General features: G+C 34.4%; 14 protein-coding genes across 14 annotated transcripts; 8 read left to right on the forward strand and 6 right to left on the reverse strand.

Annotated features, from left to right (window-relative positions):
* Window positions 1-1,121: 1,121 nt before the first annotated feature.
* Window positions 1,122-3,791, forward strand: TPHA0L01290 (uncharacterized protein; the record flags this gene model as incomplete). Its single annotated transcript, XM_003687871.1, has 1 exon — window positions 1,122-3,791. One exon carries the CDS (start codon window positions 1,122-1,124, stop codon window positions 3,789-3,791), a length of 2,670 nt encoding a protein of 889 aa, XP_003687919.1.
* Window positions 3,792-4,170: 379 nt separating this feature from the next.
* On the forward strand, window positions 4,171-4,647 carry EGD1 (Egd1p; the record flags this gene model as incomplete). The annotated part of the gene is made up of 1 exon (XM_003687872.1): window positions 4,171-4,647. One exon carries the CDS (start codon window positions 4,171-4,173, stop codon window positions 4,645-4,647), a length of 477 nt encoding a protein of 158 aa, XP_003687920.1.
* A 212-nt stretch (window positions 4,648-4,859) lies between these two features.
* TPHA0L01320 (C2H2-type zinc finger protein) lies at window positions 4,860-5,366 on the reverse strand (the record flags this gene model as incomplete). Its single annotated transcript, XM_003687873.1, has 1 exon — window positions 4,860-5,366. One exon carries the CDS (start codon window positions 5,364-5,366, stop codon window positions 4,860-4,862), a length of 507 nt encoding a protein of 168 aa, XP_003687921.1.
* Window positions 5,367-5,716: 350 nt separating this feature from the next.
* On the reverse strand, window positions 5,717-6,841 carry TPHA0L01330 (uncharacterized protein; the record flags this gene model as incomplete). The annotated part of the gene is made up of 1 exon (XM_003687874.1): window positions 5,717-6,841. The coding sequence occupies one exon, from the start codon at window positions 6,839-6,841 to the stop codon at window positions 5,717-5,719; it is 1,125 nt and encodes a 374-aa protein (XP_003687922.1).
* Window positions 6,842-7,720: 879 nt separating this feature from the next.
* Window positions 7,721-10,864, forward strand: ISM1 (isoleucine--tRNA ligase ISM1; the record flags this gene model as incomplete). Its single annotated transcript, XM_003687875.1, has 1 exon — window positions 7,721-10,864. The coding sequence occupies one exon, from the start codon at window positions 7,721-7,723 to the stop codon at window positions 10,862-10,864; it is 3,144 nt and encodes a 1,047-aa protein (XP_003687923.1).
* Window positions 10,865-11,462: 598 nt separating this feature from the next.
* Window positions 11,463-13,313, forward strand: SSN3 (cyclin-dependent serine/threonine protein kinase SSN3; the record flags this gene model as incomplete). Its single annotated transcript, XM_003687876.1, has 1 exon — window positions 11,463-13,313. One exon carries the CDS (start codon window positions 11,463-11,465, stop codon window positions 13,311-13,313), a length of 1,851 nt encoding a protein of 616 aa, XP_003687924.1.
* A 322-nt stretch (window positions 13,314-13,635) lies between these two features.
* Window positions 13,636-14,922, forward strand: CHL4 (Chl4p; the record flags this gene model as incomplete). The annotated part of the gene is made up of 1 exon (XM_003687877.1): window positions 13,636-14,922. The coding sequence occupies one exon, from the start codon at window positions 13,636-13,638 to the stop codon at window positions 14,920-14,922; it is 1,287 nt and encodes a 428-aa protein (XP_003687925.1).
* A 507-nt stretch (window positions 14,923-15,429) lies between these two features.
* MNN9 (mannosyltransferase complex subunit MNN9) lies at window positions 15,430-16,608 on the forward strand (the record flags this gene model as incomplete). Its single annotated transcript, XM_003687878.1, has 1 exon — window positions 15,430-16,608. The coding sequence occupies one exon, from the start codon at window positions 15,430-15,432 to the stop codon at window positions 16,606-16,608; it is 1,179 nt and encodes a 392-aa protein (XP_003687926.1).
* A 221-nt stretch (window positions 16,609-16,829) lies between these two features.
* PHO8 (alkaline phosphatase PHO8) lies at window positions 16,830-18,515 on the reverse strand (the record flags this gene model as incomplete). Its single annotated transcript, XM_003687879.1, has 1 exon — window positions 16,830-18,515. The coding sequence occupies one exon, from the start codon at window positions 18,513-18,515 to the stop codon at window positions 16,830-16,832; it is 1,686 nt and encodes a 561-aa protein (XP_003687927.1).
* Window positions 18,516-18,737: 222 nt separating this feature from the next.
* CWC21 (U2-type spliceosomal complex subunit CWC21) lies at window positions 18,738-19,130 on the reverse strand (the record flags this gene model as incomplete). The annotated part of the gene is made up of 1 exon (XM_003687880.1): window positions 18,738-19,130. One exon carries the CDS (start codon window positions 19,128-19,130, stop codon window positions 18,738-18,740), a length of 393 nt encoding a protein of 130 aa, XP_003687928.1.
* Window positions 19,131-19,857: 727 nt separating this feature from the next.
* Window positions 19,858-21,501, forward strand: TPHA0L01400 (uncharacterized protein; the record flags this gene model as incomplete). The annotated part of the gene is made up of 1 exon (XM_003687881.1): window positions 19,858-21,501. One exon carries the CDS (start codon window positions 19,858-19,860, stop codon window positions 21,499-21,501), a length of 1,644 nt encoding a protein of 547 aa, XP_003687929.1.
* Window positions 21,502-21,806: 305 nt separating this feature from the next.
* Window positions 21,807-22,844, reverse strand: TPHA0L01410 (uncharacterized protein; the record flags this gene model as incomplete). Its single annotated transcript, XM_003687882.1, has 1 exon — window positions 21,807-22,844. The coding sequence occupies one exon, from the start codon at window positions 22,842-22,844 to the stop codon at window positions 21,807-21,809; it is 1,038 nt and encodes a 345-aa protein (XP_003687930.1).
* A 564-nt stretch (window positions 22,845-23,408) lies between these two features.
* On the forward strand, window positions 23,409-24,533 carry CNS1 (HSP70/90 family co-chaperone CNS1; the record flags this gene model as incomplete). The annotated part of the gene is made up of 1 exon (XM_003687883.1): window positions 23,409-24,533. One exon carries the CDS (start codon window positions 23,409-23,411, stop codon window positions 24,531-24,533), a length of 1,125 nt encoding a protein of 374 aa, XP_003687931.1.
* A 113-nt stretch (window positions 24,534-24,646) lies between these two features.
* SLI15 (Sli15p) lies at window positions 24,647-26,905 on the reverse strand (the record flags this gene model as incomplete). Its single annotated transcript, XM_003687884.1, has 1 exon — window positions 24,647-26,905. One exon carries the CDS (start codon window positions 26,903-26,905, stop codon window positions 24,647-24,649), a length of 2,259 nt encoding a protein of 752 aa, XP_003687932.1.
* Window positions 26,906-27,286: the final 381 nt, after the last annotated feature.

Raw genomic sequence — 27,286 nt, forward strand, 5'->3', positions numbered from 1 at the left:
GTGATTACTTGGGCACACTACCTAGAATACGTTGCTATTACCCGCCAGAGGGCCCGACCTCCGTCCTGGCCTGTCCCGTGGTGGTGGAGTTCATTAGTGGCAGTTTCATGTTTGGGATATCATGCCAGAAGAGGAAAGAAAGTAGTGCAGGCATTTCTTTGCTTGTATACAAAAAGAAAAAACGTGTGTTGTGTCTGTACGGCAACGTCTTTGTGCCGGCTGGGGAAAAAGCAATGGGACCGCGTCCCGAAACAGACACTTCTACTCTCCAATTGTGCAATAAGATATCCCGTTTGGGACAGAACTCTGCTCTCTTCGGCAGCGCCGAAGAGAGAGCCCCAGAAGGAAGGATATCTCGTAAAAAGAAACCATACGAACTTCAGTTTATTTCCGCTTTGGGATGCTCTCCCGAGAACAGCATGCATACCACATCTGGCTCTTGAGAACCCTGTGCAGCACGTTGCTGCACAGGGTTCTCAATTAACTGCTGATGTGCTTGTACGGCAGTTGCTCGCGCACCGTCTTTTGAAGTTTAGACCAAGAGGCTAAACGGTCAAGAAGCTACAGACCAAGGACATTGAAAACTCACTATCCATCGAACTCAAATGTCTAATTAGTCAAATTTTCATTGAACAGTTGCTACTCATGACATTAACCATCTTCACTTTATCAATATCCTCATATATATCCATCTATATATATATATATATATATATATATAGACGTATTCACGATAAACTGTATGAAGTGATCCAGTTTCTAAAATTAGTGTCCATATTTCAATTTTTGAAAAAGTCCCAGTTTTTTCCACTTTGGGTATCTACACTTACGTACAACGCATACACATCGTCTATCGAATCCCTGTCATAGACCTTAGTCGTATTTTAACAAGATCACTCTCAAATATAGATGTCTATATATTGCACAACAAGAAGAAACATCATCTAAACATTGTTAACATCACTCATCGCAGTCCACATAGATTCATCCATTCGGTATAGATCCATCCCTCATCGCATAACACCAGATCAAAAATTAAGACTAACTCGCAGAAGATACCGTTCACTGCCCTCCAAGTTACGTTGCTTATATATATTTATAGACAGTGACAGAGACTACAAATGTCTTCTAATACTTCGATTAATGTGCTGCTGATAGGTTCTAATCCGTTCTTCATTTTTTTATGGTCAAGGTTCAGATTAGCCAATAGAGTTAATCTATATTTGACTAATGACTATAAGACAAATTCATATGAAATAGAGACACGGAACTATAAGAAAGTGAAGTTTCAACTTGAAAACCATTTCAATTCCATACAGAGTTTAGTGAAAACTTTAGAATATAAAGGAATTGAACTTAAATTTGATTTGGTTTTCATTAGTTGTGTTACTAAAAATAGTCTAAAGAAAATATCAATCTTTCTAAAGAATATTATAGATGAAAATACAAAATTGATTATTGATTCCACTCATTTGATTTCATTGGAGAAAGTAGTGCATAACTATATCAATGCTACTTATGAGGTTCAAATATTAAGTTTAATCACTAATTATGACATTCGTTGCATGAGTATTTCCCAAGACTCTATTTCCTTTAAAGAGGTGCCCCATAAGGAAGCAAAGCCTTTCATATATTTAGGGAAATCTGATTTTACTGCATACAATGAGAATGCTAAAAATTCATTGCAAGTAGTACAAAGATTACTTCAGAAATTACTAGCATCGGATTATATAGATCTCTGCGGAATGAATCATAACAAATTCATTTCTAAACAATGGGAACTTGCCATGGAGCATATATGTCTAGAGGCATTATTAATTGTGTTCCAAGAGAGTAGCTCTGCAAATTTAAAAAATATTCTATTAGCATCACCACTAATTAAAGGGTTACACACTGAAATGATAAATATTTTAAAATCAAATTATTTAGACAATGTTGGTATAGAGGAATTAAACGCTCAAACAGTTGAAAATCTCATGTCTCATTGGGTTGAATTCAATGCTGATACTGAACCACAGTTTGTTTATATTTTCAAAAAAAGATTACACTTCCTCAACAATTATGATATTCTGTTATTAAACCCTATAAACCATGCCAAAAGAATGTCAATTGAAACACCTTATTTGGATTCCTTATATGTGAGTCTGAAAAAATTAAATGATATAAACAATGATAATTCTTCACTATTCAAGAGAAATACAGATACAAACAGTACAATAGTCGAAAAATCTTTAGAGAGTGATGTCGAAAAAATGAATAATCAGATTCAATACCTCAGAAAAATGATAGAAGGAAATACTAGCCAAATTAACAATTATACAAAAAATACTGCCAATTTGAAAGGTGAAAAACAAAAGTTGAGGGCTGAATTAAATTCTATCACTAAGGAATTAGACCTACAGTCACATAATCAAACACAAGGCCAGAAAAGTAACCAAAATCGCAACACTTTTTTTGTAGCGAATGAAAATTCTTCAAATATTAGCCTTGAAATGTTGAAGGAAAAAGAATTAGAGCTTAGAGAGAAAGAGTTATCATTAAAAGAAAAAGAATTGGAATTGGAATTGAAAAAGAAAGATTTTCAAAAATCACTTTATAAACAGCATAGATACAAAAAAAGTGCAGACTATCTGGGTTCCACTAGGTCACATACTCCAGTGCAAAGACCCGTTAGTACACATTTGCCAATACAGAATGCATATCCATCAAATGGACTTGTAAATGCTCCTATAAATGGAAATTACCTTTCTAAGAAGACCTCCTATTCAAACTATGAGCAGTCAAAACAGCATATGAACAATTATACACATTATAATAATACATCTTATTCTTACAGATCAGGTCATATGAAAAGCAACCCAAAAAACTCTGAACTGCATAAAGCACCTTCAGGAAATTTTAATTTACTGTCTACAAATAGAAAAAACCAAATAGATGAAACTAACGATATTCGAAGGCTCTCATCCGCAGATATAACAAATTCAAGATATTCGTACTCATCATATAATGGCAATAATTTAACAAAATCATCATCTGCATCATCATTCTTATCAACTGCAAGAGATCCCAACTCTTATGCTGCATCCATTAACCATCAATATCATAGCCGTACTCCTTCATCATCTAGTGCTCTGATATTGGAAGATTTCAACAATACTATTGGTATTGGTAGTATCCACAAACAAAATAGCGGAAGAGGAATGCCCATACTGAAGAAAATGCAAACCACACCGGAAGTTACATCGATGAATAGCAAATATTCCAATGGTTATAATAATTATACTAATTATAGAAATAATATTAAAACAAACCAAATGCCAATGGTGCCACATAATCAAGAATATTCATCACAAACAAAGGTCACAGGATATTATGAAAACAATTCAAATATTCTTTCCAACCGAAATGACAATAATAGGCAATTACAAAATAATTTCAAATACGGTGATCAGAATTCCATCGCTGGTAATGCAACTAGTTTATCTTCGTCATCAAGCAACGCTTTGAACATCGGTAATCTCAATTCAATGAAAACGCCGGGTTCCGCAGATACACCAGCGACAATCATTTCTCAGTCACCAAACACTATGGTTAATGGATTGGCTAATAACACTGATCTTATCGCAACTGACAATAAAGATCAAGTTTCCAATGTTGGCAACACAGACAATAAGGAATCTAAGAAAAAAAAAAGAATAGGTTCAGCGGACTTTTCAAAAGGAGTTAGTCATCAAACAACAATTTTATTTTTATACTCATCTATACGATTATTAACCCAATCGTTCATCTAATAATTAAATACATTAATTACATATAATGCATCTCTTATAAATTACAGTAAATGCAATCGGTTAGAACCATATACAGTGTATTAAGCATAGAGCATGTCCAACTGTTACCCGTTTTCGTACTATCATGCACGACGAATTTAACCTTTCATCAAAACTGAAAGTTTTGAAATTTTTGAAGTCTGTAAGACAATGGAACTAGTAGCCATAATAATTACAACTATTCAATTGAATGATAGATTGATGTTAAAAGATATATAAATCAATTAATTAATTAAGATCTTAAACGTATATATATTTCGGATCCTCGTTAAATTTTTAAATTTGTTCAATTCTCTTCATACTGAAAATTAAGATAAGAACTTAACTATACAATCACGCAATGCCAGTTGATCAAGAAAAATTAGCTAAATTACAAAAATTATCTGCCAAGAACAAGGTTGGTGGTACCAGAAGAAAGCAAGTCAAGAAGTCTGCTGGTGGTAACAAGGATGACAGCAAATTACAAGTCGAGTTAGGTAAGTACAAGGCTGTCACTATCGACAACGTTGCTGAAGCTAATTTCTTCAAAAACGACGGTAACGTTTTACATTTCAACAAAGTTGGTGTCCAAGTTGCTGACAAGTATAACACTTCTGTCTTCTACGGTTTACCACAAGAAAAGAGCTTACAAGATTTATTCCCAAACATTATCTCTCAGTTAGGTTCCGACTCCATTAATGCTTTAACCCAATTAGCTTCTCAATTACAAGTTGCTGAACAAGCTAAGGCTGCTGCCGGTGCCGAAAATGGTGATGTTAAGGATGAATCCATTCCTGAATTAGTTGAAGGTCAATCTTTTGATGCTGATGTCGAATAAGTGCTTTAATGTAATATCACAATAATCATACCTAATTTAATAACACGTATACTATCATTGAATATACAGGTTGAATATGAATATTTAGGATTATATATACATATATATTAGTTTAATAATATTGCATATATATTAATCATATACATTTTTGATATAAATATATATACCGTATCTATCCAGTCGACCTGCCAATAATGTTACACAATTACATCTTACTTCTTTTGCATCTCTAGAACTGATTCTGCTTGTTTCAAAATTTCATCTATGCTCCCACCCATACTCAATAACCTTTCTCTGTTTCTATTACAAGTTAATGTATTAGAATGTCTCTTCAGAGCATCTTTTCTAGCAAACCCTTTACCACATTGCTTACAAATATTTGGTAAAATACGCAAATGCGTTCTCTCATGTCTCCTGACATCCGATGATCTTCTGAATACTAAAGAACAATGATTACATTTATAAATTCTACTCTCATTTGCTTGTATTCCGTCTTTATCGTCATTCAAATCACTGAATGTATTATCGTTATTAAGTTTTGTATTAACCTGGGATGGTTTATTGGCTTTGCTTATTTTATTCCTTCCATTCTTCTGTGTCTTCGCCAGATAAACTCTCTCAAGTAGAATTTTTATATTAGGATCTACTTCATTTGTATTAGTGCATATCGTTACTATTGCTTCAACTGCATTCCTGTAAAACTTATTCTCTTCATCCATATCGGGAGCTCTTTAGCAGAATCAAATTATCTCCTTATTAATGAACTAGTGACTGTAATAATAAACTTGACTTGTTACGCTGTGCAATAGCTATAATAATCCTTTTGTACATCGTTGCTAGATATTAAAAGTCAACATAAATTGTTGTAACTTAGTCATCTAAATTCACAATTTATTTTTTCAATATTTAATAATTACCAACATTGAAATTTCAGTGCTCTTATTTCGTAAGCCGAAGGCTAATATAATTTAGAGTCAACCAAAAATTTCTGTAGCTACGTTAAAACCTATTTTATTTTTATATGTCGTTACATACACATACTGATCTATAAGCTATATAATTGCATGCATTATATAATATTAAAATAAGATTTTACCATTACTATACCCATTTCTTTATAACCATCCAATTCTGCTTGGAAAACATAACCCAATTCATTATTTTCATTAACGATATCACTATATGATTTATCATCATTTAAAAGTCCATATTGATTGATACTATCTTCACCAAATACTGAAATAATATTTTCGATTACTTTGTGAATACCATTTGAAGACGAAGTCGTACTCATATCGTTGAACTCGTCGTTAGTATTCAATTGAATACTTGGGTTCATGTTTGGAAAATTATTAGTTGTCGTACTAGTATTGACATTTTGATTTACAATTGTATTAGTAAACTGCACAGCAGAGCCAGTAGGATCACTTAGGATTGAATGCTGCGAACTGTGTTGCGTTTCATTGTTGTCTATATCAATAGCAACACCATTATGTATAACGTTTTGTTCATTCTGAGCAGCTTCATCGGTAGCCATGCGAATGTATGGATAATTACCTGTGCCGAAATTTGACATGTACCTTCTTATGTTCCGTTGGTGTTGGAGTGTCCTATTCTGCAACCTAACTTGCCTTGCAACGATGGTTCTTGCTATATTTGCAATGTTGCCTATTTCCCCGGAAGAGAGACCAGTAGCCAACGCAAAAAGAGAATATCGTTTTTCTCTTGTAGCTATTTGTTCAAATATGTCATTTGTTGCGCATAATTTTGATTCTTTTGTAGAGTGATTGGTTGGACATTTTTGTTTATTTGTAGTAGAAAACGATAATAAGAAAGAACCTATTATTACTTTTCTGATATCATTCCTTAAGTATTGTAAATAATTGATAGAGTGACTTACACATGCATTTAAAATTTTAACAAGAATGAAACATGATTTTTTGAACTGTGTTCTTGATAATTTGACCCTTTGTATTAAAGTGCCTGCAAATTTGACTAATTCTGCACAGTTGTACACGATGTTTAATTTCTTGAATAAATTTTTATACTCAATGCAAACACCATTTATAAAACTTCCTACCAGTATTTTGTGAAGAGCTCTTTTCTTCCTGGCAATGCTATTTTGATCTTGTTCATTAAGGATGAAAGTGATCAAACTTGTCTTCAGAGCCTTATTCTGTATATCTGTCAACATTATTTCCAATGAAAGTGAACGTTTAATAGCGATGTATGTCAAATAAACAAAACACTTCACAACAAAATGCCTATGTCAAGTGTCTTCTCTTAAACTTACGCTCTTTTACACACACACACACACACACTCTCTCTCTCTCTCCACTGCCCTTATATGAGCAAGAATGCCAAATAGTAAATAAGAACTACTAACCAATGTTGACCAAGAAAAGGCTTCCATAGCTTGTATTACAAATAGAAAAGCAGACTATTAAATATTGCGAAACATAGCAAAACTCTAGAAGCATGTTCCGTTTCCACTCCAGCGCCCCCACATACATACTTTCTGGGAGCACACTCACAATACAAGGACGTTGTCCAAACGAATCCTTGCCCCAGGTCGAACACAAGCACAATACATTGAAAAGTCACTCTTCGCAGTCTTACGTTTCTCGAGATATCCAATATTCCAAATCTTACCTCTAGCAGCTCTCGAGACCAAAAGCATCATTGTTTCGAAAACAGATTTATCAGCAACGAACCAATCGGGAAATTCAGAAATTCTTGGATGCCCGGCACCGGGCTGGTGAAGTCAGACGGAACCGCAGAAATGACAAAAAAAGAAACGTGGAGATTATCGATGCTGCAATATGCGATACCTGTTTGGGACATATGGATTCAGATGCACACGAGTCGCGCAGGAGCAGCTGAGATCCATAATTGCTTTTTTTGTAACGCCGTTAGGGCTGGGCAGGCCTGGATAGGGTTTACTGCGAGTGGATGAGGGCTTTCAAAATCGCAAGGTAGGGTCCCACCAACTTTCAACCGCAACCACATCCACAACCACGACTCAAACACAACTATAAGGAACGCTGGATGTGTATATGGTATATATGACGGTATGTCTCTCGATGACATACGGCCATTCGAACTGCTCCTCTCACACCAGCATTTGACTTCTGCTTCAGGCTTGAAATTCATTCTCTCTGCTATTCACACAATGTTACGGTACGCATCACAACCGTCAAGTGTATCCATTGCATTACGAAGGTTGTATTCCAATGCATCTCACAGTTACCAGAAGACACTGCTTTTGCCAAAGACAAAATTGGCTAGCAGATCGAATTTGAATCACATTAAACAAGAGATCTTGCCTCGATGCTCCGAAGATATCTACAATGCCCAATATGCACAATTCATTCAAAAGTATGATAGCATCGACAATTATGGTGACAGGTTGAAATTTGTTAAGGACAACATGTTCATATTACAAGATGGACCACCTTATGCCAATGGAGACTTGCATTTCGGTCATGCTTTGAATAAGATCTTGAAGGATATCATTCTAAGATATCAATTGCTATACAATAACAAGTACGTTGTGTATAGACCCGGTTGGGATTGTCACGGTTTGCCTATTGAATTGAAAGCGTTAAAAAATTTGAACACAGATGACTATGAAAACATTTCCCCACTGAACATAAGATCAAAGGCAAGAAAACTGGCATCTGTTACAGTTGAGAAACAAATTAAGCAATTCAAAAATTTTGCAATCTTAGCAAATTGGAATGATAAGTATGTGACAATGGATAAAAAATACGAACTAAATCAGCTGAATATATTTAAAGAATTTTTTAACAGAGGCTATATCAAGAGACAAAATAAACCTGTCTATTGGGGCACGGAAACAAGAACAGCTTTGGCTGAGGGTGAGTTGGAATATATTGAGAATCATAAATCGGTAGCGGCATATGTAAAGTTTGATTTAATACCAGAATCGGTAAGCAATTTAAGCAAACAATTAGATGTGGAGTTATCATCAGTAAAATGCTTGATTTGGACAACTACTCCATGGACATTATTCTCAAATAGAGCGATTTGCTATAACGATAAATTCAATTATTCCATTATTAAATTGAATAAAGCGCCTAATGAGAATTTATTAATTTGTTCCACACTACTGGATAAAGTAGCCACAGATTATACTGTCATTAAAGAATTTCCAGGCTCGTTCTTGGCTACTTTATCATACTATAATACTATGTTAAAGGACAACGTACCAAGACCGTTCATACATGGCGATCATGTCTCCAATTTATCCGGTACAGGTTTAGTGCACACCGCACCTGGTCATGGTCATGACGATTATTTGATTGGTAAGAAAAATTCTTTGGAAATTTATTCACCAGTGGATCATAAAGGTCGTTATATCCTAGATAAACTACCAACCCATTTATCTGATTTACTGTCTGTGATAGAACCTGCTTCAGGATCTCAAGGTAAACAAAGAGTGGGTAGAAGTGTATTAGATCATGACACCACCTCGACTATCATATCTTATCTTGATAAATTAGGCATGCTTTATAGTCATCATGATTATATACATTCTTACCCTTATGATTGGCGATCAAAGAAACCTGTTATAATAAGGTCAACAGAGCAGTGGTTTGCTGATTTGACTGATGTTAAACAAAATGCATTGAAAACATTGGAGAGTGTTAATTTTTTCCCAACTCGTGGTAAAATTAGATTAGAATCATTTATCAAAAGTAGAAATGAATGGTGCATTTCTAGGCAAAGATATTGGGGTGTTCCAATTCCTGCATTTTACAAAAAATCAGATCCTTCGCAAACATTAATGACAAGTGAAATTATTGATCATGTTATTGATGTAATCAATAAGGAAGGAACTGATTCTTGGTTTGCTAAATCACCAGAGGATGGTTCTGATATGTCTAAATGGCTACCAACTGAGTATAGTAACGTTGCCCATGAATATGAAAGAGGAAAAGATACAATGGATGTATGGTTTGACAGTGGCTCTGCTTGGGCCGACACAGTTCAATTTTATAATGAAACTTTGAAGATTAAAACCCAAGATCATCCAGAACCATTGACAGATGTTTATTTAGAAGGTTCTGACCAACATAGAGGGTGGTTTCAAAGTTCGTTATTAACTAAGATTGGATACTCCAATAAACCTCTTGCACCATTCAAAAATTTAGTAACACACGGTTTTACTTTAGATGAAAATGGAATAAAAATGTCAAAATCAATAGGTAATATTATTTCACCTCTTGCCATTATTGAAGGTGATACAAAAACTGGATTACCTCCATTAGGTATCGATGGCTTAAGATATTTAGTTGCTCAGTCCAATTTCACAAACGACATAGTAGCTGGTCAATTAGTTATCAAGCATGTGGTCGAAGCTATGAAAAAATTAAGGTTAACTTTCAGATTTCTTTTAGGTAACTTAAATAATAGTACCTATGAGATTTTGCCATATGATGAACTACGACGTGTGGATAAATACATCATCCATTCTCTTAACAAACTTCTAACTACTACTAATGAACTGTATAAAGAATTAAATTTTTCAAAAGTTTTAACTTCCTTACAATATCATCTGAATAACTATTTATCTGCATTTTATTTTGATATAAGTAAGGATTCTTTATATTTAGACAAAATCGATTCGATAAAGAGGAAACAAATTCAAACAACTTTGTTCCATATATTGGATACATATAGATTTATCTTATTCCCAATAATACCTATTTTGATTCAAGAAACATGTTCTGCTTTACCAGTAGGATGGAAGAAAGGCACTAAGAATGGGTTTATTACAAAAGAATCACCAATTTTAATGGAAAATGAAGAATTGTTCGAATCTTTTAAATTAAACGAGTTAGCGTTACAAGAAGCCTTCCAAAAACAATTCAGGGATTTATCCAGTGAGGATATAACAAAAACAAGTCAGACAATCGTAAATATAACTGTAAATGGCGATTTAAATGAAATACCTTTTACTTCAGATCAATTATCCGATATCCTACAAACAGCTAATGTTAATATAACTACCACTAAACAATTGGATATAGGAATATCTTCCTTGAAGTTAGGCAACTTTGGTCCAGTGAAAATGGAAACAGTAAAGAGCACTTTGCACAGCTGTCCAAGATGTTGGAAATTTAGCTCTACTATTGAAGATTCATTATGTAACAGATGTGAAGAATCTGTCAAGAAATTAAAACATGAATGAATAAGTATTCCACATTTGCAAAGGGAAAAACACACATTTTAACTGATTTCCTTAACTCAATTACTTGTATATATATTTTATACCAACTCCTGTTACAAAATTCAATGTAAATATAATTCAATCACTGTAGTTTCCAGAAACAAACAGTCACCTTTAATCATTATTGATTATGTTTTCTTAACATTCACTCATCTTGCCCATCTGCTTACCTTTACAATTTCTAGACCTCTAAAACTTTAAAAATTAAAGAGATCAACAAAATCTAATAAAGAACATATTTTAATATAAGATATAGTGACAAAATCACCTTGATATTGATCTATGGATTATGTTAAGGTGATAGGCATTCACATATTGTTGTGGTAGTTTACTAATTTTTATTTCGAGATTGAACCATATTATATTTGAACACATAAATAACGTACCTTTTACATTAGGTGAGACTCATTTTTAATACTATTGATATATTGAGAGAAGAATAGAACTTTACGCTTTTGATATTAAGACATCAACTAATAATTTATTAGTAATATCTGCAATATATATATATATATATATATATTTACATTGCTATTTTTAATGAAAGTTTGCATAGATTATGTCAAATCCATACAACATCTCACAACATCAACTTAGGCAACAAGGTCAATTATCTCTAAACAATAAACAAATCAATATGTACTCACAATACAGTAATAGAAGCGGTGCATTAAACCAATCACAATATTCTCAAGGTCAGCATAGACAACAACCTCACGGCAATAACTTAACTGGATCAAATAGCAGTGTTCATGGTAAACAGTCAATGTTAATGGCAAATAATGATGTATTTACAATTGGTCCATATAAAGCTAGAAAAGACAAAGAAAGAATATCAGTGATTCAAAAATATGAAGTTATTGGTTATATTGCAGCCGGTACGTACGGTAAAGTGTATAAAGTGAAGAGAAGCCCTAATTATGGTGAATTGGGTCAACAAAAGAGTTTAAGTTCAGAGAATAGGAATAACAATTTAAGTGATAATAATTTATCGGATGAAATTATATTCACATCATCACCTACTCACTGTAAAAGCAATAGTTCTAATGATTCAAGCTCTAATTCTAAAAATTATACCCAAACATCACTTAATAAAGCCAAGCCCATCCCCTCGAATTTAATAAATGATAATATAATGGACATTGATTCTGATAGCTCTATTTACAACTCTAAATCTGGAATGTTCTACAAAGATAGTGACCCAAAATCGAAAAGAAATATACCAAATTCAATTAAGAAGACTCAACGACCAATTTATTATGCTATCAAAAAATTTAAGACTGAACGAGAAGGTTTTGAACAGTTACATTATACTGGTATATCACAATCAGCATGTAGAGAAATGTCTCTATGCAGAGAGTTATCTAATAATCATTTGACAAAATTAATTGAAATATTTATGGAAAAAAAGAGTATCTATTTGGTGTACGAGTATGCAGAGCATGATTTACTACAAATAATTCATTTTCATTCCCATCCAGAAAAGAGGATGATTCCACAAAGAATGATAAGATCCATTATGTGGCAAATATTAGATGGTGTATCATACCTGCATCAAAATTGGATTCTACACAGAGATTTAAAACCGGCTAATATTATGGTTACTTCCAGTGGAGTAGTCAAAGTTGGTGATTTAGGTTTAGCAAGGAAATTTCATAATATGGTACAAACTTTATATACCGTTGATAAAGTTGTTGTGACGATATGGTATCGTGCACCTGAATTAATGTTAGGGGCTAAACATTATATGCCAGCTATTGACTTATGGGCTGTTGGTTGTATTTTTGCTGAACTCATTGGTTTACAACCAATATTTAAAGGGGAAGAGGCTAAGATGGATTCTAAGAAGACCGTTCCATTTCAAGCAAATCAGTTACAGAAAATTATTGAGGTTTTAGGAACACCGTCTCCTAAAAATTGGCCCAACATTGAACAGTATCCAGAATTTGAACAACTGTTAAAATTTCCAAAATGTAACGATACATTACCAGCTTGGTATCATTCAACGGGTGGTAAGGATAAAAATGCTCTAAACTTATTATATTGTCTGTTGAAATATGATCCTCTAACAAGAATAGATGCTTTGCAAGCTTTAGATCATGACTATTTCACAAATGGGGATTATCCTGTCTGTGATAGTATATTTGATGGGTTAAACTATAAATACCCTGCAAGAAGGATACACACAAATGACAATGATATTGTTAATGTGAGTGTGAACAAAGTTAGAAGTAATACACAACAGCAAAACCAATCATCAAATGCATCAGTAAACACACTTGGTGGATTGGGTGTTAACCGTAGGATCTTGGCTGCTGCTGCCGCTGCTGCCGCTGCCGTGTCTAATAATGGCTCCAATGGACAATCTTCCTCTAGGAAATCAGAACCTTACCGCAAAAGAAGGAAATAACATTATCATAATATACATTAGTCATATCCTATTTAATATATTTAATAAGGTATTAATTAATGAAGCATAACACATATATAATTAATGATATTCTTAATATTTAACCGTTTAATACTCATAGGCATAGGCGTTAACCTTTCGCGTTCCGGCATTTTGTACATATAAATCATTAATTGAAGTCGTTAACTTAAATTATACGTTACAGATTAAAACAATTACTTGAGAGACAGCAGGGATATGATTAACCTGGTATATCTAGGAGATACACACCAATATCTATATCTATAGTGAAGGAGCCTTTAAGATTAGATTTGCTGGAATAATGCGGACAAGACTAAAAGATACGTATATTCCAAACGTCGACAGAGACGTACTGTTGAAGAAACTTTTGAAGCTTCCATTAGATGCCCTTTGTGAACTGACATTATTATGGCTAAACAAATTTAGTTATTCAGGAAACAGATCTGTGAAGGAAATATCTCGAACATTGGATTTATTACAACAAACAAAGGCAAGAAGACGTGTACTGGCCAAACAAATTCTATTTGAATATTGGCCTAATGGATTAAACTTATTTCAAATAGCACAAGTGGACTGTTATATTTTGATTAATAAAGAGAACAATAATAAGTGGGTAAGTTCTACTGCTTGGAAATCAAATAAAGAGAAGTTCACCTTAAATATAGATCCAGAGGAGTTAATTTTAGATGTTCAAAAAGAGTTATCCAAATTTTATTTTTCAAGCCTATATATATTCAGATACCCAAGTCTGCCCCTTGTGGTTTGTAGAATTCAGTTATATGATCTAAACAATTCATTTCTGAAAAGCATCTCAGATAAAACCCGCAACAAGAATAGCGATATGTCAACTACCTCGATCGATATTGATAAATCAGTCAATAAAGACTTGATATCTAGACAACCGTTTTATGTAGCCATACCAGATAACTCATCGACACTTATACATTCTGCAGACAGAGATACATATGCTCAAATGATTATGCAGAGCATTCAAAAAGCTGTATCAAAGAGAGAACATATAATATTTAAGAGTGATAATGACCCACCTGTGAAATCGCTTCATTCAATTAATATTCTGAAAGGTATTTCGAGAGATAGTAACTCTTTGGGTCCATGGTCTGTATACTCTAAAGGCTCATTTGATATATCTCCTCTCAACAACATTACTAAGCATATTTCGGTAAAGGGTAAAAGAACATATACAGAAACCGACGCCTCTGACGATGAAGAGTTTGGCGACATTAAAAGAATTAGGTTGGAAAACAATTTTCAAAGATTCAAAGGTCATTTTAGTGATCAGCTAGACAACTATCAGGATAAAACAACATATTATAAATCTTTAGTACCGATTGAAAAAATATCATTCACATTAAAAAACACATTGCCCGGTACTGATGATGATGTTTCGATAAATTTCAAATTGCAAGGCAATGACATATTCGGTGGATTACACGAATTAGCAGACAAAAAACTAGTTAATTCTGCCAAGGTTCCAGGATGGTTGACTGGAGAGAACGGTATCTCATCGGGGACAATCGTGAACGGCGACTTCATTAAAAGTTCTAGGTCAAAAGGTGGTCTTCTATAATTCACAACCCCAAAGCACCTGCGTATATACCAGTTACAACGACTATTGTCGTTCTTTGTAATATCTAAGATAATGTAACAATAATAAAGTAAAACTAAATGCATCTACATCTACATCTACATATCATATATATATATACAGATGAGCTTTTTGTCCTTACGCCAGATTTTGATATTTCTCGTTTCTCCGATGAATCTCAATGAACAGCCAGAAACGAAATTTAGCGAAGCTGCAAAAAACATCAGAGTTTTTACATTGAATGATAAACTTAATGATCTTTAAAACAATGGTATTACATTTAACATTAGAACAACTAGGCACTTGATATATTGTGCTCAACAGCAGTGTGTGGTCATTAGTTTCAATTTTGGAAGTATTTTGTCTCAGAAAGCTGAACACCTACTGCTGTATATCTACCTAAACTGTTTTACTATTTTCAAACAGAGGAAGTTAAGGTGTTACAATTACTATTATCTACAGCAACATACTATAATCATACTTTGAACAATGAATATTAATATGCTATTTTTTCGTTTGAAGAGGCTGCCTCTAGCCTCATTGATATTTCCTTCAATTTCAATCTTTCTAATATACATGATTTTTTTTGCTAACAATGTCTCAATACTTGGTATTGACCAGTCTGCTATTAAGAACCATAAATGGGCTCATGAAATTGAAGGAACGTGGTACTTTCCATTCTCTAGTAAGTTCAAGATGCCAAAATATTCCTACAAAAAGAAATCAAACTGGTTATCGAATGATTTTGTTGAGGATATTATTCCAGAAGGTCACATTGCTCACTACGATTTAAATAAGTTGCATTCCACTAAAGATGCAATGAAGCTAAAGGAGCATGTGCTGATTGCTACTCCAATGCAAACTTTCCACGATGCATACTGGAGCAATTTATTAAAGATGTCTTATCCACGTTCTTTATTAGAATTGGGTTTTATCATTCCAAGAACACCAACAGGTGACGAAACTTTAAAGAAATTGGAAGCTGCTGTTAAAAATGTTCAAACAGGTAAGGTTGAAGATAGATTTGCCAAGATTACCATCCTAAGACAAGATTCCCAAAGTTTTGACAAATTAGGTGAAAAGGAAAGACATTCTTTAGCTGTTCAAAAAGAAAGACGTTCTGCCATGGCTTTAGCAAGAAATGAACTATTATTTTCTTCGATTGGCCCAAGTACTTCATGGGTTTTATGGTTAGATGCAGATATTGTTGAAACACCTGCCACTGTTATTCAAGATATGACTAATCACAATAAACCGGTTTTAGCGGCTAATGTCTATCAAAGATTTTTTGACAAAGAAAAGAATGAAAACTCTATTAGACCTTATGATTTTAATAATTGGGCTGAAAGCGAAAAGGGTTTAGAAATTGCAAAAAACATGAATGAAGATGAAATTATTGTTGAAGGTTATGCAGAAATTGCCACTTACAGACCGTTGATGGCTCATTTCTACGATAAAGCTGGGAAAATTGATGCCTTGATGGCATTGGATGGTGTTGGTGGTGGCTGTACATTAGTTAAAGCAGAAGTTCACAGAGATGGTGCAATGTTCCCAAATTTCCCATTCTATCATTTAATCGAAACCGAAGGTTTTGCCAAAATGGCAAAAAGATTAAACTATGAAATATTCGGTTTACCAAACTATTTAGTTTATCATATTGAGGAATAATTATAAATTAAGTAAGCATATAAAGCTTTAAAAGTTATTGTTCAATATATGGTGGTATGCCAAATATGAAGAACTTGTAAATTCCTGTTATTTATATAGCATTATAAAAAGGAGCGATAGCATCTTATCGTAAAGTTTGGTATCATTTAGTAATAAATAAATATAAATAATAAATATAAAATCTAACTTGAAAGCTGAAAGAAAAACAGTGCGATTTAGATTCAAATAACTTTGTGATGATATTGATCGACATATGCAGATAAATCGGAGACAAAATCCTTTGGTGGATCATGCTCAACATCTTTGACTAAGTCAGTAACTTTTTCGAGGTCGAGATTCATAATTTTTGCCATATATGTCCCTATCTCGATATTTTCGTGATTACCTTGTAAGTGATCTAAAATATCATGCCAAAGTTGTCTGTTATTTGAATAAGCATATATGTTGACATCAACCGCAGAATGTCCATGTGTGGACCAACCAACATGAGCTCTCATAGAGACCATGTCGTTTAGCTTGTAATGGATACTCATGAAATCATTTCCATACGAAAGGAGCTCCGCAATATCTTCCTTTGTGTAGTCCTTGATGTTAAGTTCCTTTTCCAAAATTTCATGTTTAATGAAATTAGATTTAGATTTATTTACGTCATCCTTGTCACTATTCAATGAATTGGATTTGTAGAAAGTTGAGATTTTTTGAGCCAAATATTCACCAGAATGTTTGGCATTATCTAAAATCTCTGGGTACCATAAGTATTCAATCATATCTTTTTCATTTTGTCTGGCAGCAACTAGTCCACCAGTTTCATGATCTGAGGTTGACAAGATGATGGTATCAACATCACTAGAATCTGCGTAATCAATAATTGCCTTAAAAGCTTCGTCAAAGGCTAATACTTCTCTTACTTGAGCAGCGGGATCATTGTTGTGGCCTGCATGATCAATTCTTGAACCTTCGATCATTAAAAAGAAACCTTCTTCCGAATCCTTTGTACCCTCGTGTAATGCGTTAATGGCTACCATTGCTTGTTCTTTTATGGATGGAAATTCATTTTCGTCTCTGTCAACATCGAATGGAATGTTGTCATCAGCTAATAGACATAATAATGGTAATGAAACATTTTTACCACCATCCAAGCTATCGAATTCTTTTTTGTTTCCGGCGTATTGCCATCCATTTTCGATTGATTCCGTAATCAAATTTCTACCATCTTTCCTAGCACCATTTGTAATATTAAGAGATTCAACTTCTCCACTATAAAAATGTGTTCTACCACCACCTATCATCAAGTCTACCATGTTTCCCAATACATAGTGGCCTAGCTGCTGCAAAGCGATTTGATCTTCTTGGGACCTCATGTTGACATGGGCACTAAAGGAAGCAGGTGTTGCGTCCGTTATTCTTGTTGTGACAACCAAACCAGTCATGTAACCGTTTAATTTTGCACTTTCCAAAATTGTTCCACAAGGCTGTGTATCTGGGTAAATACCGATGGCCCCATTATACGTCTTTAAAGCACATGCGAAGGCTGTGGCGCCCGCAGCTGAATCAGTGACTAACGAATCACTGGATCTTGTCCGAGAGGAGCCTATCAAATGTTTATCCAAGGTCAAAACATCATTGTATGGTAAGTTGTATTTAAATTGTCTGTAGGATCTTGCTAAGGATAATGAAGTCGGACCCATTCCATCAGTAACGAAAAAAATGACATTCTTTTTATTTGTTTTTCTGGAGTGCTCAAAAGCCAATGATCCTGGGACCAAAAGCTGCATGCACAAGAGCATAATAACGGAGGTTAGCACTGCAGTTAGCAAAACCGACCTCTTCTTTTTGTTCGACACGACTTTGCGGGGTGCCTTGTATGCCGGGTCTGATATTGGGTCATAATTTGTTGATCTTATCATTTTGGTTGTATGTACTTAGTTGAAGTGAGAGGGACGTCAAACGGAGTATCTTAGTTGCAGACTCTTGCAATCCTAGTGTTTTAGCCCTTGGACCTTTTATGCCTGTATATATATATTTATAAAAGTGAATTTATTTATCGATTTCTTATCCTTGCTGAAAGCTATTATATAATTGTAAAGATAAAAAGGTTAAATCCGTGACATGGGCTACCCGGCTGCACCTTATTTCGATTCTTTTGTGGAGGCGTCCTGGTCTCGATCTATTCTGCTAGTGTAAGTGATGGGTTCATGTGCATCTAGTAACTTCTGCTTATATACTTTGCATTTCTGTTCAATCTCGTCCATGTCTGGGTCCTTACCTGTTGATTTGTTGTGTGCGATGAGTGATTGTTTGTAGTGTTCAGTTTCCAGTAGCGCCTGTCTCTTCTTCGAGTGCTCCAGCATCGAGATGTGTTTTTTCTTGATGGGCGTGACAGTCTTCTTGAGTGCAGTTGCCTGTTTCCGCACCAGATAGTTTTTGTTGTTAGCTCTGGAGTTATGTGCCAATGAGCTCTGGACGTGGCCCGAGGTGGAAGAGCCCTTTGCGCTCTTCAGACCGATACCGTTGTAGGACATAGTGCACGATTGCGGAGAGTTGCGATGGGATGTGCTTGCTTGGAGCTACTTCGTAGCTCCAAGCAAGCACACACATATATGCTCACACACATATACACATGCTCACACACTTATACATGCGCACTTATAATATATATGCATGAGATGCGATGAGCTTACAGAATTTTCAGTCGCACGGCCCTATTACCCGGCGACCCAACGCGAACTGGGTAACACTGCGGCTCGGGTCTCTGGAAAGGTGTTACCCGCCACGCGCACGGAACGCCCGGGCCCGTCCCTTCCGCGCGCCCCGTCACGAAGCAACACACACTTGCGCTACACTGCGCTGTGCTGCACTGCACTGCAGTTATTTGCCGCTTACCCGCCATTCCGCCGGGTAAGCAGTCCCTTAAGAACAAGGCCACGTATAAAAAACTACCTGCATACTCGATCGAGCGACAACAGCGCGTTACTTTTTCGAATTCTGCCGGTGTTCTGCCCGATCTCCGCGGGGCAGGGTCCTCGTTGTGGTGTTGTGAACTCGCACTCTGCAATTTCGTAACTGCAAAACCTCGAAACCGTCACTGCCTAAAACAGCACAGATCCGTTTCTTTTTCACGTTCTCGAGCAACGCAGTGAAAATTTGATGGCATGAAATAAGTGCACATCGCCTATTCTATAATATACATACACTCTCTATAATCACAACTTTATATGCTTATCATATATATATAGGTGTCTCTGGTCGATGGATATAAAGTGGGTTTTATTGCTAGTCTGTAATACTCTAGATACCCCCTCCAACCACCAGAGAATCACATCTTTCAAGCAGATCAAAACACTAAATATGAGAGTGGTGTTAAGTAGAAGAGTGCTCAGGTTTGCCGTCTTTGTTACACTTTCTTTCTTTTTCTTGTTGTTTTTTGTTTCAAACACAGCTTCGATTTCAAAGTCAGATGGCATTCTGGGGAATTTCCAATTACCCGATATGTCCCAGTACATCTTCCATGCAGGTGAGCCTCAGCTGGGCTCTGCGAACCTGACCGATCCATTCGGGATGTCCGAGTCAACCCAGAACAAACTGGAAGCATTGAGAGCAGAACTAAACGACAAGGACAGTCTGATCAACCAAAGACTAAGGAAGGAACAAGAGTTCAGGTTCCTGGAGTCGCAGAATATCGAGTCCTTCAATGCGTTGATCAGCAATAATCTCAATGATTTCGATTTCAATACAAATTTGCAAGGCTTGAGTGACGAGGATATATTGAAACAGAGCGAGATTCCTGCCAAACAGAAGGAGGCTGACAAATTGAAATTGGAGAAAGCTATCGCTGCTCAGAAAAGTTCAATTGAAAAGCCGGGGAAAGATGATCTAAATAAATATTTGGGTGTCTCGTATGCTAATGTTGGAAAACGACCAAAAGCGTGTTTCTTATTTGTCCTGCATCAACATTTGAAGTTCCAAACCGTGGAACAGATTGTCAAGTCAGTGACAGAGCTAGAAGAAAAATTCAACAGTAAGTTTAGATATCCGTACGTTTTCATCGCTGAGACTGAATTCACTCCAGAAGAAAAGCAATTGATCACAACCGAAATTAAATCGAAGGTCGACGTCCAATTTGGTGTTATTCCAAAGAAACTAGTTGACTATCCAGAGTGGATCGACCAAAACAAGGCTGCCGCAGGCAGATCGAAGTTGTACAACACACCTTTTGGTTCATCGGAATCCTTCAAATTGATGCAAAGATATCTTTCTGGTTTCTTATGGCAGCACGACCTATTAGCAAACTTCGACTGGTATTGGAGAATTGAACCAAATATTAGCTTGTATTGTGATATGCAATACGACATTTTCAGATGGATGCAAGACACTGGTTCCGTCTATTCATTCATCTATTCTGAAAAGACAGAACAGGACGCGGTCTCTTCGATTTGGAAGTCAACTAAGCGTTTCTGGAAAGAAAAACCAAACTATGTCGTCAAGAACAATCTTGAACGTTTTGGATGGAAGAATAATGGTCAAGACTATAACTTATGTTATTTCCTATCAACTTTGGAAGTAGGTAATTTGAATTACTGGAGATCACCAACTTATAAAGATTATTTCGACTTCATAGATCATGAAGGTGGTATCTTTTATGAAAGATGGACGGATGAAGTTATAAGAACTCTTGCTCTAACTAATCATGTCGATAAGACAAAGATTCATTTCTTCCAAGAGATTGCTCTGTCTTATGATGGAAAACTAAATTGCCCAATTGATAATTTTGTCTGGAAGGATAACAATTGTAATTGTGATCAAGGTGACGATTTTACTTTTAGCACAAACTCATGTACAGTTAGGTATTATGATGAAAGAAAAATTAAGAAACCAGACGGATGGAATAGTTAAGTACTTATCGACGGTGAATATATCGTGAACAGAAATATGCTATATCCGTATTATCGAACTGTTACAACATTCATGAAGGAAAATACGTATCAAGTGAGAATTGCATTTTCTTGATAAGATACAGGAAACTTCTGTGATCGTTATATTATAATAAATATATAAATATATATAAGGCATCAAAGTAGCATGTCCAAGTGCCTGTAGAATAAGAAATAATATGAGATAATATAAAATAATAAATAATAGAAATGGGAGTATAATTACAGGTCCAGTTGGTACTTACAAGTAAACGGTTTTATATATAATTAAAAGAACTCGGATATTTTTGTTTCAATCCAGTCCCATAAGACTAAATCAGTACCATTTTTCATGGCAGCTGCAATGTCTGCCCTTGGTTCGTGAACTTCATCGAAAGGAACAATGTAGACACCTTGGTCCTTAATGGTGAAACTTGGATTTAGAGCAGCATATAGTTCGGCGTATGCGCCATAAATAGTATCGTATTGCAAATATGACAGAACTTTGTTAGAGAATGCACTCAAATCTCTTGTCAACGCGGATTTTAATAGACCCGGGAAACATGATACAGATACACAACCAATTTTATCAACAATTTCTTTGTGTCTTGTGGCCCAAGCTTTGGCTTGATAAGCATTAGCAGCTTTAGAGTTACCATAAAGCGTAGTAGCATTTGGTCTTTTGTCTACTGGTGAATTTTCATACAATGGATCCTCCCAATTAATACCATACTCAGGTGATGAAGCATAGTGAATTGCAGAACTTAGCCAAACAATTCTTTTCAACTTATCATCTTCTTTCAAAAACAATGGATCTAAGAAATGCTGTAAAAGTTGTGGACCCATTACATTTGTAGCGAAAATCATTTCATAACCGAGTTTTGATGTTTGAGTATTAACAGCTGGGGCAATACCGGCATTGTGGATAATAATATTCAATGGGTTTGATCCTAATGCTTCTTCAATTTTCTTAGCAGCTGGCTTGACAGTTTCAAAATCAGCCAAGTCACAACCACCTACAACAGTAATTGATCCCTTGGAGTCCTTAATTTCTTCCAAAATAGATTCCTTGGCAGCCTCACCTTTTGCTTGTGTTCTCACAACTGATATAACATTACAATTCTTGGAATATAGTAACTTCATAGTGTAGAAACCAATGCCAACATTTGAACCGGTGACAATAGCAGTCTTGCCAGTTAAATCAGGATAATCTTCTGGTAAATATTTTGGCTTGTTAGGAAAAAGACCATAGAAATTTTCATATAAAAGATGTGTGAACTTTCCCTTTGGAGCAGGTTCAGTAGGCTTGATTCCACTTGATGGCATCGTTTGTTTTTAGTTCTGTTTGATTCTTTTGAGTATAGGAAGTTAAAAGTTCATTATTCAAGTTAAGTGAACTGCCAAATAAAACATATTGCAATAACCCAATTTATAAAAAGGCAATCACTTGATTACAAGTCTGATTATTAATTGAAATGTTATGTGTGAACTAAAAATTTCTGCTGCTTATGAAGCAACATCCTCTTAACTTATCCTCCCTATGCTTCACAACCTATCTTTTTCATAAGCGTTCCTTACTACCTCGTAATTATTTATATCTTTAAAATATTTATTTGAATCACGTGATCTGTAAAGATTTGAAAACTTTTAGAATTTGCAATTAGTGATGAGATGAGATGAGATGCTTCAAGCTATTGTTGTTCAATGACACTTGAATCTCAGTGTCTTTATTAGCTTGCATGCCAAATATATATTTCTGTGCGTGTGCACTGATAACGTATTTTGATCCTGTTGTTTAGAATCCTATTTCTGGTTAACGAAAACTTGTTCTGGGTTCATTTTTTATAAAGTTAGAGAACGGCAGCATTGTAAGATACTGTAGATACCAACATGTCGAAATTACCAAAATATGTCCCTGGTGTCAATGACCCGATTTTGCCTCCACAATTATCTGAATTTAAAGATAAGACTACCGATGAAGTTCTTGAAGAATTGAATAGAATGCCATTCTTTATGACCAAATTGGATGATTCAGATGGCAATGGTGGTTCAAATGTCACATTAGATGCTTTAAAAGCTTTAGCATACGAAGGTGAACCTCATGAAATTGCTGAAAATTTCAAAAAACAAGGCAATGAAGCTTATAAATTGAAACAGTATAGAAATGCAAGAGTTTTATATGAAAGAGGTATTGAAGTTAACTGCAACAATGACAAGATTAATGAACTGCTTTTTGTAAATAAAGCTGCATGTGAATTAGAAATGAAAAATTATAGAAGTTGTATTAATGACTGTAAGAAAGCGTTATCATTCAATCCATTGAATGTTAAATGTTATTTCCGTATGGCCAAAGCATTTTCAGCAATTGAAAAATATGATGAATCAAGAGAATCTATTGAATTTGGTTTGAAAGTAGATTCTAGAAATAGTTCTCTATTAAATTTACTGAAGACAATCATTAAAAAACAAGAAGAAAAGACTGCATATAGGCTGAAGTTAGAAAGAGAAAAGCAAGAAAAAGAAGGTAAAATGATTATCCTTGAGAATGCTATTAAATTAAGAAACATTAAAATAATTAATACCGATTCAGCTCCAGATTTACTAAAAGAAGCAAAGTTTTCTTTAGAAGATCCAATGGATTTTGAATCTCAATTGATATTTCCAGCAATTGCGATGTTCCCGACAACAGATGAATTTGATTTTATTGCATCTGTTAGTGAATTGACTACTGTCGGTGAATTACTAGATTTACTAATGGATAGACCATCAGAATGGTTTGCAATGGAGAAACACAGAAATTTCAGTAGCAAGAAATTAGTTGCCTATATGGAAACATTGGCTGGTGGTTTAGTTAAAGTTGGTAAAAAATTATCTTTTCATGAAATATTTAAAATGGATACTCCTAAAATTCCAATGTTTGACGATGCTGCAAAAATATATTTAGTTCCAAAAGTGGACAGTGATGATTGGTTAGTTAAATGGGATAAAAGTTCAGCAATTGAGAAGAGAATCTAATCACTGATTAATTTTTGAGATTTAAAAAAATAGGTAAATAGATATTTATTTGAAGTACAATATTTATATTAATGATAGAAATTTCTAATTTTCTTATGAGTTATGATTTAATCTTATTTATTTTTATAAGATAGCGATTGTCCAGTTTTAAATTTATTTAATCTTGAGTTATGGAATATTTCATCCATATATAAGGGAGGGAATGATCCAAATAGCTGGCTTGTATTCCATGTCTCTTGTATTTTTAACTGCTCTTGTAGCCTTGGACTTTCAGCCCAAGGTGCCAAAACTTTATTATCCTCTGAATCGGAATCAGAAAATATTTCTGGTAAAGACTGATCAGCATTATTTGTTGATTGTGTAGGACTATATTTAGATATAGCTCCGATCTTATTTCTATAATCCTTTGTGTGTAAGTCATGCAAGATATTATCACTCACATAATTTTCATTATCATTTCGCTGCTGACCGGTAGCTAAATTTGGTATCTTTTGTGCTTTATGCTTTATGGACTGAGTAGCAAGTTGTTTTGATTCTTCATATTTATTTTGAAGTTTCGAATCTTTCATGTATGATAATCTTTTTGAATTGCTTCCATTGGAGAGTCCATTAGAAATTACGTTATTATTTGACTCTATGGAGGATAACAGTTTGAAACCAGTCAATCTGTCATTTTTCTTTACAACTTCTAATTTATTTCTATTTTGTTCATGGTTACTTGGATTATCATTTTTATGAGGTAATGGAGGGTTTGTACTCATTCTTCCTATTGCAATTTTATTTTTAAGTGGTGATGGTGAGTTAGCATGTAACCTTGAACGTAATGGTGAAATCGAAATATTTTTACTACTCATAGACATTCTGCCAATAGTTTTACGAGGTATACTAGGAGGACTAGGATTTTTAGTTAGTTTTTTCGATATATTAGTACTTCTCAATGGTGAAATTTGCTGGGTCCTTTTCAATATTTCATGTTTATGGTCAATCGATTTCATTGCCGAATTCGATAACTTTGTAGTCGATTCATATCTGTTGTATTTCGGTATTAATGACCTTCTTGTATTATCGTCTTTAAATTTGGCACCTGGCATGGAAAATTCTTCTTTTGTAGAGAAGATGTTTTTTAATGCTTGTTCCATAGTTTCATCAATTGTTTCTCTCTTCTTTGGGCGAAATGATGTTCTCCTAATGGGAGAACCTTTCAAATCTATTGCAGAGGAAAACGGTCTATTACTCTTAGGTAATATTTTATTTTCAAAAGATTTTGTTGGTAACTTAGATAACCTATCAAATACATTTTTTGAAGGTGTGCTTCCTTTTGATTTGCTAATGTTGGATGAAATTGAAGGTGATTTTCTTATCCCTGGATTATTGTGGTTATTTTTATTGTTCTTAGAAGAAGTGGATAATTGAGGTATATGCTTGCTCTGTTTAACAAATTTAGAATCATTGAAATTTTCGTGTGTATTAATTGGTATCAGTAATGATCTTCTTGGCTTGTTATCAGATACTTCTTTGAACGATTGAATATTTGTATTAGTTGCATTTGAAGAAAATGGTTGAACCACCAATGGATCTTTATCAGGTAGTGGCACAAACATATTTGATCTTCTCTTAGCAAGATCCTGTTTTCTTTTGTTTTCTAAAGGTTTTGATCTTGTAACATTGACTGATGTTGATGTATTACTTACAGCAGATAAGCTCTTTTGATGAGTCTCGGAAATATCCGCAGAAGTTTTTAAATCTACCGAAGCTGTTTTGTTGACGATGTTAGAACTTGTTGAAGATTGATCCATAACTCTTGAGTTAGATAAAGGTCCATTTAAAAGTTTGTCAACTTTATAGGGGGACCATGGAGAGGACCTTTCTTTTGGGACTTCATAAGATGACAATGTGGTTGTTCCTGTGTTATCTGTTTTATTTGAGTTTTGGATACCAACAATATTAACTGTATTAGTGGATTCTGGAGTTATATGTTGTTCAGAATTGTATTGTTTGGGAAGTGGTGCATAACGAATAGATGGAACATATTCTCCATTTCTAACATTTTCTGCATCAGAATCCTTATATCTTAGAACATCTGATAAACTTTCTTCTGCATTAGATATATCGGTAACTTTTTTATTGTCCTCAATTGACACTGTCTTTTCAGGGCTTATTAATGAAATAGACAATTTTGAATTGTCAAATGAGCTCGATAAAATGCCGAAATTAGAATTCAACCATTCTTTCTCTTTACTAATTACTGCATTGATACTATTCTGATCAGTTATTATCACGTTGTTTAATGCATTTAATGATTCTATTATCGATCTAGTCGAACCAGGAAGAACCTGCGTTTTCTTTTTTGCAGCTTTTATAGCCCAATCCATAATGTATTAACCGTTAATCGAATATATTAATTAGACTATTTCAGCACTTCCAGACTGTAGTTATAGTTATGTGTATTTTGTATTTTTTTTCTGTATCGAACAATGACTATTGGACTAGTGAGATAAATGGAACATAAACATCTAATAGATGAAAACTGTATTTCAAGTCACTCGATATATACGTTGTTTATATTTCATTCACGTATTTAAAGATATATATATATATATATTGAATTAGTTGTAGATTGTATTAAAATATAAAATATTTTCTTTGACCTTATTGATCAGCTACATATTTTCTTATTCCAACCACAAAATAAAAGCGCCAACTATTTCAGCGCTTAATTGCGAAAGCGTTTAAACGTTTCGCGTTCCTTATAC

The sequence above is a fragment of the Tetrapisispora phaffii genome, chromosome 12 (genome assembly GCF_000236905.1).
Source record: "Tetrapisispora phaffii CBS 4417 chromosome 12, complete genome".
Taxonomy (NCBI): Eukaryota; Fungi; Ascomycota; class Saccharomycetes; order Saccharomycetales; family Saccharomycetaceae; genus Tetrapisispora; species Tetrapisispora phaffii.